Consider the following 9876-nt stretch of genomic DNA (forward strand, 5'->3'; position numbering starts at 1 on the left):
TAATACTATATCAGCATGAGGCAGAAGAAGAACTTAGAATGTCACCAGGAAAATAAAACCAAACAGAACCTTTTTTTTTTCTTTTTCTCCCAAAGGGAATGGGTCTTATAAATCATGTCTTCAGTGCAGACAGCCTGAAGAAGCTGTACCCTTCAAACCTGGGTATTGGGCACACGAGGTACTCCACCTCAGGAATTTCTGAGCTGCAGAACTGCCAGCCTTTTGTTGTAGAGACTCTTCATGGGAAGATTGCTGTGGCACACAATGGGGAGCTAACAAATGCTGCACGACTCAGAAGGAAGGTTAGTACCTCCTTTGGGGGCTCTGGCATTTTTTCTTTCTGAGTGTGAGGCAGAAAGGAGCAATCTGGTTGCTGTGACTTTTCCTTAATACCAAATTGTTTGGGGTTATGAAAGAGCACCCTAATCAAAATATATCATTTGGGGGGGGGGAAAAGTCCTGTGAAGGGGATTCTGCCTTGATATCTCTTTCTGGATCTGCTATAGGCAATTTCACATTTTCTCTTTTGTATTTTAACTCTCTTCCCAGAGCATGCACAAAGCTAATTGAATGGCCCAAACATAAATTTATGCCCTGAATATTAACAGCATTAATTTTGGTTACATGCGGAGCAAAGGAATGAGATGAAAAAGAAAAAATGTAGTACCAGTGTAGAAGATTGTCCAAACTCATTTTACACAGTTGGCTTGTTGGAAGAAACATGGCATTATTATGCTGTGATCCCCTGAAATAGTGTAAAACATTTGTTCATTGCACCGAGGTGTTGTTAGGTTCAAATCTGAGCAGCGTGATGTGAGATTGTTTTTTTAAAAATTTACCATTTTTAATGCTGGTAACCCTTTTGGTTTGTGTCTGCGAAGCTCATGCGGCACGGCGTGGGACTGTCGACCAGTTCTGACAGTGAACTGATCACCCAGCTGCTGGCTTTCACACCCCCACTGGAAAACGACGACACGGCCGACTGGGTGGCAAGGTGAGGAGCGTGGGCTTCACAGCCAGCACCAGCCATTAAACCTCAGCATGATGTGCAGCTATAAATAAATAAATGCACACAGCTCTTCGTGTGACTCACAGTTACGTTCCGCTCTGTCTCGTTCCAGAATAAAGAACTTAATGAAGGAAACTCCAACTTCGTATTCATTGCTAATTATGCATAAAGACATAATCTATGCAGTACGAGATCCATATGGGAATCGCCCGCTCTGCATTGGTCGCCTTATTCCAGTTGGGGACATGAATGGAAAAGGTAAACTATGTATTTATGTATGAATGTATGAATCTCCATATGCATAGTGTGTGTGTGTGAAATCACTGATACAAGTAATTAAAGCTCCACTTACTCGGTTGTAAGTAGGAATATGTGATGAAAAGTCAAAACCAAAAAAGTTGGTAAAGGGAAAAAAAAGTCTGTAGGAAGTGTGCAAAATTCCATTTTCCCAGATACAGGTAATCTCAGTGGCACTCAGAGCAGGCTTTCCACAATTAGGCAGCCTGACTGTAATACAATTTAAATAATTTCTCATTGCTTAAACAGGAAAGCAGGGATGAACAGAATCACAGAGGGGTTGAGGTTGGAAGGAAGCTCTAAAGGTCCAAATTCCTTCCTCAAGCTGGGCCACTTAAAACCAGTTGCTCAGGACAATGTCTAGAAACAAGTCTGGTTTCTTCCTTTTTTTCTCGTATAGTAAGGTGGGCAAAAAGTGCTGGATTGCTTTCAGTGTATCTCTGAATTCCAAGCAATCCAGTCACATGTAGTGACTGGACCATTACACTATCAGTTTATGGGAAAATTGCTTGTATTTCTGGTTCAGCCTGCAAAACAACAATTTTCCATTAAGTGAGATTAAAATCTCTTTACTTGTTCAAAGGCAAAGCAGCAAATGCTCCCATATCTTCAGAAAACTGAGTCATTTTAATCACAAGAAAAATTACCAAGATTTTTTAAAGCATTAGAGACATTCTTACCATTTGCGACACAATTAGATCTTTCCTGTGGTTGACTCTCAAAACTCTCATTGGAATTCAATCCAACATCCATTGTAATCAAAAGCATCTATCCATCAACCTATTTAGCATAGGAAAAGGAGTTTCTTGTGTGAACAAGAGTAATTATGTCTATCTAAAGTCACTGAACTAGAATTTGAAAAGTTTGAAATAGTGGGGGGATAACCAAGGTGGTTGCCTGAACTGTCTCTCTTCATGAGCTGTGAATACAATGGTGTTACTTCCACTTCTGCCCAGAACAGGTTTATGATATTTCTTTTGTGGATTTGTTTGTGATTTTTTTAAATAATAAAAAGGTGGAAACAGTGGAATGCTATACCTTTTACTTAGAAATTACAATAGTCTTTAATTGCACACTTGGCAACCATAGCAAGCCAGATACTGCAGCAAAAATGTGATTGTGGGGGGTCATGGCAGCAAAAATTGGGGACTCTAACTGAAATCTTTTATTTCAGGAAAAGATAACACTGAAACAGAAGGATGGGTTGTCTCTTCTGAATCCTGTAGCTTTTTGTCTATTGGTGCAGAGTAAGTGGCCTGATTCTCACTTTATCTGAAAGTTCTTCCTTAGGCAGTCATTAAATCCCAAGTTGCCAAATATTGTAATTATAACAACATGAAAGACACTAAGGTTTAGTTTGCTGTGGAAAATGTTTTTGCTAGTCCTGGTTTTTGCCAGTTTATTTCCTTGATCAGATGATTGTAAAAAAAGATTTATATGTTCAGAAAGTAACAGTAAAGACAACTACTATCACAAAGTAAATGCCTCTTACTTATTGCACCTAATATACCCATATAACTTACTCATTTTGCCCTCATTTTCAGCAGCATAGTTGTATTACAAAATAATTCTTCACCTACAGAAAAGTTAACACTGGTAGCTCACAGGCTGAAATAACCTGAGTTGTAGCATATGCTGTCTGGTAAGCCAGAAAAAGATAAAAATAAATTTATTTTTATCTTTTTCTTTGCAATAAGCGTCATTTCAGGAAGATGCTTGTAATTTAACTTGTTAATAAAAAACCAACTGTTTTCTGAAACTTCTTCAAAATTTCTGTTAAGAAAAGCTCACTATGCTGGACAATCAGCTGAATCCTCTGTGTTTTCAGTAAAGCCATTTTGTCTAAATTTCTGCTGTAGCTGCCTGCAACTGCTAGTATCTGACCAGTGAATAAACACAGATTTGCTCACCTCTGATTTGTATCTCCAGAATATTTCAATATTTTGGGGATAGATTTAGATGTTAGAATAGCCACCTGAGGACTCACTAAAGGATCTAGAAAAATGTTTAATAAGGTTGAACACTTTATATAATATACTGAAACTATTCCATACTTCTGCAGATTTGAGGAATAGAAGGTACCTTTCTAGTTAGCTTTATGTCATTTGGGGGTATTTATCTGTCATCTCTAGACAAATATTTCTCTAGATTTGGCTTGTGAGGCAGGATTATTTTGGCTACCACCTCTATTCTTGATTATATTTCCTATATTGCACTGTAAGGTTTATTAGTTTTCATAGGAAAATTCTCTACTATTGATACAGGACTATATTATTAAAATATATTCAATCTCAATTAAGCCTGTACAGTATGTCTCACACACAGGACAAATACCATAATTCTCTGGTACTAAGTTGAGTGTTTTTACTCTAGTTTATTGCTTTTGGATATTAAATCAGACTGTTTTAGTAAGGGTCAGTTTTCTTTGCATCTTTGTCTTAAAATGCTTCAGGTCAAATCCCAAAGTGGAAGCAAGTTGCCACGTTAGGATGTTCAAAAACATTTTTTCCTGTCAGTTGACTCTTGTTTGTATATCAAAATTATCATCCAGCTGCAGGGCATTTCTAACTTCTCTGTATTTCTTTTTCAAGGTACTATAGGGAGGTCCTTCCTGGAGAGATTGTGAAAATATCCAGACATGATGTCCAGACACTGGATGTTGTACGGAGACACGAAGGAGATCCATCAGCATTCTGCATCTTTGAATATGTTTATTTTGCAAGACCAGACAGTATTTTTGAAGGTACAAAAATGTTTCATCCAGAACTCTTCCAAAAATAGTGCAAGATGTTATCCTGGAGCACAATAACTCTGGGATCATAGTAAAGTACCACTGAATATAAGCTTACAGAGCTCAGCTAGGACAGAATGGGCTGCAAAGCTTTTGAGATAAGACTCATCAGGAGGAGCATGTAACATCATCTTCCTGTTTCTGGATGTGGATACAGCCTCAGATAGGCTGCATATTCCTGCAGAAGGGATGAAAAGGGCCACAAACATAATTAAGGTAGATGAAATATCTTTTAAAAGTGAAAGACTGAAGAAAGGAACTTTATTGGTTCTTGGGAAACATTTTAAAAATTAGACTTATGAAATAGGATTTACCAAATAACTTTATTTTTATATTTTTCTTTGCAATAAGCATAATTTCAGGAAGATGCTTGTAATTTAACTTGTAAATCTATGCATTATCTAAGTACTTGGCATTGTCAGTGTAATGCTTTTATTACTATTTCAATAGAAGTCCTCAAAATACTAGCCCGGACTGCCATATCTGGGAAACAATCTCTTCATTGCTTTCTAGGGACACGTTATCCATTGATCCAGTACAATTCCCCACCCTTATAAAGCCAGTTTCACCCCAAATTCCTTTTCTTTCATTATTACCTTACCCTTCAGTATCCTCATTTCCCACATTCCTTGCTACTGCTGCTGTAGCTTTTGCTGTGCCTCATCTACTACCACTTCTTTCCCACATCAAAAATTTTTTCAGACCTTAAAAGCTTCTGAGTCCCCTTATCCCCTTACTAAATTCAGGGTGAATTTTGTCAACTGATTCAAAAGTGAGTAAGTGGACAGAAGCAGACAGAAGTATTGCATAAATTGTTTGTTGGAAAAAACAGTCTAAAAATAGAATATGCACATTATGAACAGGCAAGGCATAGATTCTTTCCTCCTGCAGGACCTTCAGTTAGTTTCCCAGATAGGGCAAACTGGATTTTAATTCTCCATGTAGTGATACAAATATGAATTAGAATGTGACATTATGGAAGGAAATAAAAAATTACCATATGCAAGTGACTGCTTATCAGTTCTGGAACTTTTCTCATCGACTTCTATGCCTACAACTTGACACAGAAATTCATACAGAAAATTGAGAGGAAATACGAATCATGCATCCCAAGAAAAAGACTTCTTTCTATTCTTAGGTCAGATGGTGTATTCAGTCCGCAGAAGATGTGGGCAGCAGCTTGCTATTGAAGCACCTGTGGAAGCAGACCTGGTCAGCACTGTTCCAGAGTCTGCAACCCCAGCAGCTCTTGGCTATGCTCAAAAGGTATATGTTACCTTGCTTTTTTTTCCCCCTCCAAGTATATTTATACACATTTCTTTTTGTAATGGACTATAATGATGTGAGCTGTTACAGTTGCATATTGATAAAGCTCTGTATCTTCAGTGTGCAGGCTACTCCTATTGAGTCCCTTGCCTTGTTTTTCTATCATTATTCCTCTATATTAAGTTATTTAAAACATCTTTTGGTTACTGTGAAGTCATACTAAGTCCTAAGGTCACTTTAAACTCTGAGTAACTGAGACTAACAAGTCCTTCTATATTAATTCTGCTGAACTGTCTCCTGTTTGCAGTGTGGACTACCATATGTTGAAGTGCTCTGTAAGAATCGATACGTAGGGAGAACATTTATCCAGCCAAATATGAGGTTACGGCAACTTGGTGTTGCAAAGAAGTTTGGTGTTCTGTCTGATAACTTTAAAGGCAAACGAGTTGTTATCATTGATGATTCAATTGTGAGAGGCAATACCATTTCACCCATAATAAAACTACTGAGAGAATCAGGAGCCAAAGAGGTGAGTTCATTTGAAGTCAGTACAATACAGATGTAAATAGGAGTTGATGGGGGGTTAAAGCACAGGGGTGTGTCTTCATTTGTACTGTACATTGTTGGCTTATTTGAAAGGGCAAATGTGGGAAAAAAATGGCTAGTGTGTGTTTATTGTGAACATAGGTTAAGAAGATTCTTTTGTATGAGAGTGAGTTTTGAGTGATTGAGGAACAGGTCTCCACTTAGAAAGCACTATCTGGCAAATAACAAAAGAATGGAATAGAAATAAGTTAAGATCAGAAGACTTAAGTATTCCTGGATGTGTGACTTGTGGGAGTGCAAAACATACAACCATATACTGCTGTAAATAGCACATAGCTTAAGTCACCAGAGCATCATTTTATAATTGATTAAGATTTTTAAGTAAAACAGTGTGCAAGTCAGTCACTAGAGCAAAAATTTCCTGTATAATATTTTTGTAAACTGAAACTTGTTTATCGAGAACTGAACACCACAGAAGAGAAGTAAAATCAGGGAGGAACCTTCTAAGAACATTAGGAAATATTGTATAAAAAGAAGTTCTAAAACTGTCTTACCTTATGCCTGCTGTGTTGGCATCTGAAAAAAGCTTTCTCTTACTTTAACTCATGAATGATTTCTGTGAAGTGCTGTGTTCTGTTCATTATCACTGTGCAGAATTGAGACTTTGCTATTATGTTGTGATCTGCTGACTGTCAATTTACATCAGCCTGCTTTGAAACTATTTTTATTCAGGTTCACATCCGTGTAGCTTCACCTCCCATAAGATTTCCTTGTTACATGGGAATAAACATTCCGACTAAAGAAGAACTCATTGCCAACAGACCTGAATTTTATGATCTTGCAAACTATATAGGTAAATGCTACTTTTTTTTTTTCTTGTAAGAGTTGTCAACTGTATTTTATAATCTCCTAAAAAATAAAGGAGAACATATCAAGGCATCAGTGGCAATACTGACTAAAGAACTGTAAGGTTGGTAAGGTAGATTTCTCCATTGTGAGTACTCTGTGGGTCAAACCAATTCAACAACATACCTTTTTTTAAAACACAGTTAAGAAACTGTATTTTTCAAAACAATAAAAAGTATTAGAATAATTGCATAAACATAAGTTGCAAATAAAGTATGACAACAAAGCTTTCCAATACTTAAAGCTCCTTCTGAGAAACTTGACAAAAAGGAGCTACTGCAATCAAAACACCAGGAAGAAAATAAGTAGTGAAAATCTGTCCTATACTGAAAAGTGGATGTAGTTTCACTTTCATGAGATATTCATTAAAATATATTCAGAATTTGTAAACATCCACTGAGTTTTCTACAAATAGACATTTATGTAAATCATTTTAACTGCATTATATATTTCACTTTGAAAGAAATGACATTGGAATTTAAAGAATGTTAAAAACCTTCTGAAATTTCGAGTTGTGTTTGCAGCAGACCACAATGAAGATTGACAGTTGATGTTGCATTGTGAACTCTGATTTCCTGTGTTAAATACTTACTTTCACTGTCTGATACTGCAATGAAATCTTTTCCCAAAAATTATTGTGAAATTAATTCCAAGTGTGTAGGATCTTGTTTTTAAGTATCATTCACCACGAATGCAAAGGATAGAAAACTAACGATATGAGCAGGTTATCAAACATTCCTGCTGCTAGAAAATTGGCATGAATTGCATAATGACTTTTTTTTAACACAATGGTCTTCCCCTCCTCCAGGTCCCAGAGAGGGTTTGGTAGCCCTTGGGGCTCAGATTTGGGAAGCACTAGCCACACACACATCTACTTCCAGACCCGAACTAAGGTTAACTCTGGGATGCTACAGGGAGTCAGTACACACTCCAGACTTTGCTTCTGGTTTTGCAGTTATGTGTCACATATTTGCTCCCAACAGAACCTTCTGTCTAGAGTTCAGTGACTCTGCTCCCTGCACAAAGCATTTGAGAAAGGCAAGACATACTACAATCTTAAGAAGTTTTTCAGTCATTCTCTTTCACAATCGATATGATAATGTGACTGCATTTCCAAAGAGCATTGCATTTGGTGTTATAATATAGTAATAAATACTGCAGCTTTAACTGATGACCCTTTTCTTTCCTCTAGGAGCAGACAGTGTTGTCTATCTTTCTGTGGAAGGGTTGGTATCATCTGTGCAAGAAAGCATCAAAGCAAGACAAGAAAACAGCCCTATAAGCCAGAAGTCACCTATTGGAAAGATTGGTCATTGCACAGCTTGTCTCACTGGAGACTACCCCGTTGAGCTAGAATGGTGAACTTTTAGTGGATGGACATAAGTTCATAAGTTGTTGAATGTACCTTTTTCAATGATGCCTTCTTGCTAAATAGCCTTTTTTTTTTCATTTAGGTCAAACAGAAGCCTTATGACAGCTAACTAATTGCTGTTACTAAAACACATCTTTAAGAAAGACTTACAGAAAGTCTGATGTGCTGATGAAAACAATGTAAACAGATTAAAATACAAAATTGTGTAGTTTTGATGCACAGTTGTGCCTTCTATTTTCTCACAAAATGCTATAAAAACCAAAGGTTTTTTAATTATGTAGAAGTCCCAGAGTTTGTTGTTTTGGTCTTGTTCTAAAACCTTCCCCATTAGACTTACTCACAAAGCACAAATCATGTGATGATGTAATTTCAAATTATCCAAGTCTTAATGCAAAAATATCTGAAGTTTGCTTTTATCTTTAGGAAAAATATGAAATTCTGAAGAATAAAATTGCTTCCTCAGCAGTTGTTGCTTAGGGTTTTTAAGAATAGAAGTCTCTAACTTTTGCATACAGCCTTTTTTAATTGAGGCCTTTGTAACAGATTCTATGCACATGATGTCTAACATGATTTTTCAAAATGAAGACTCAGGGAAGTGCTCAGCCAAAAGCTATCTAGTTTTGTAACTGTAAAATTCTGTTTTATAAGTCATGTAATTACATTACCTTTGTGTGCTTCTATCAATTCCCAATACAGTGTGAAAGAAGAAAAACATACTTGGCACTGCTGTTCTTTTTTGTTTTCTGCCTTTTTTTTTCTCTGAGATAAGTCTGACAATTTCTGAAGTGTACTTTTCATTTGTCAACATCCAAAGTAAACTAAAAAAGAAACCCCAACTTTCCACACTTAACAGTAAAAATGATATATCAAATTAAGATCATGAGTTGTTCTGGCTATAGTCTTATTTTACTACATTACTGCTATTAGAATAAATGTTTAAAAAAAACCCCAAGTGTTCTGAAGAACCATTAGCTGTTAAATGCATTGTGTTCAGTTGGTCACAATTACACAGTTACTGGTATACAGGAAGATCATTTGGACAATGAACCACTAGCTGAAAATGGAAAAGCACCTTTTCAAAACTATTGCAAATTTCCGCACAATTTTAGAAATATTTTGTATACCTCAGTTTTTCTCACTGAATACCAGCGAATTAGATTTAGATTTTCTATTTAATAATGTGTATGTTGGCCTTGTAATTGTTTGTGACACTGTTAAAAAAATAAATAGAAAAGTTTAAGAGTTTCTTCCTTCCCTATCATCTTCCATATAGTTGAGAATTACAGGATTGCTAATTAAATTCAAAAGGGAGTTTTAGGTGGGATTTGTAGCAATTGTGCCCTATTGACAATCACAACACAGAAGTCCTAGTTTTAAAAAGCATGTAAATACACCTGCCTAAAAGAAGTCAAGACTGTGACTTGTGCAGTGGAATCAGAACCTACTTGCAGCCAAACCTATGGGAGAACCCAGATGTGCTGAGCATGGGGCTCTGACTGTGCTGCTTCACCAGAACTGCATCCTGGGGGACGTGGATCTCTTCTAATTAACAAGTTTGTTTTTTTTAACAGAACTGTAACAGTTTGTCTGGACAGTAAATGGAACAAGACCAGAACAGGCTGGACACTGACCACAGTGACACCTCCTTCCTCAAGCAGGAAGGAGTATGAAAAAAAAAAAAAAAAAACC

At 36.6% G+C, this 9876-nt stretch overlaps 1 protein-coding gene across 1 annotated transcript; it reads left to right on the top strand.

Moving 5' to 3' along the window:
* Positions 1–98: 98 nt before the first annotated feature.
* On the top strand, positions 99–8177 carry PPAT (phosphoribosyl pyrophosphate amidotransferase). Its single transcript, XM_066317238.1, has 9 exons — positions 99–302; positions 882–994; positions 1122–1267; positions 2481–2553; positions 3898–4049; positions 5236–5363; positions 5671–5892; positions 6642–6762; positions 8008–8177. Exons 1-9 carry the CDS (start codon positions 99–101, stop codon positions 8175–8177), a joined length of 1329 nt encoding a protein of 442 aa, XP_066173335.1.
* The last annotated feature ends 1699 nt before the right edge of the window (positions 8178–9876 follow it).

The sequence above is a fragment of the Sylvia atricapilla genome, chromosome 4, assembly GCF_009819655.1.
Source record: "Sylvia atricapilla isolate bSylAtr1 chromosome 4, bSylAtr1.pri, whole genome shotgun sequence".
Classification (NCBI taxonomy): domain Eukaryota; kingdom Metazoa; phylum Chordata; class Aves; order Passeriformes; family Sylviidae; genus Sylvia; species Sylvia atricapilla.

Bases quoted from the DNA above. Each gene is read 5' to 3' on its own strand.
- PPAT (XM_066317238.1), top strand. From the start codon at position 99: ATGGGTCTTATAAATCATGTCTTCAGTGCAGACAGCCTGAAGAAGCTG. The intron at 995-1,121 runs GTGAGGAGCGTG...GTCTCGTTCCAG, and splicing joins ACGGCCGACTGGGTGGCAAG to AATAAAGAACTTAATGAAGG. The intron at 2,554-3,897 runs GTAAGTGGCCTG...TTCTTTTTCAAG, and splicing joins TTTTTGTCTATTGGTGCAGA to GTACTATAGGGAGGTCCTTC.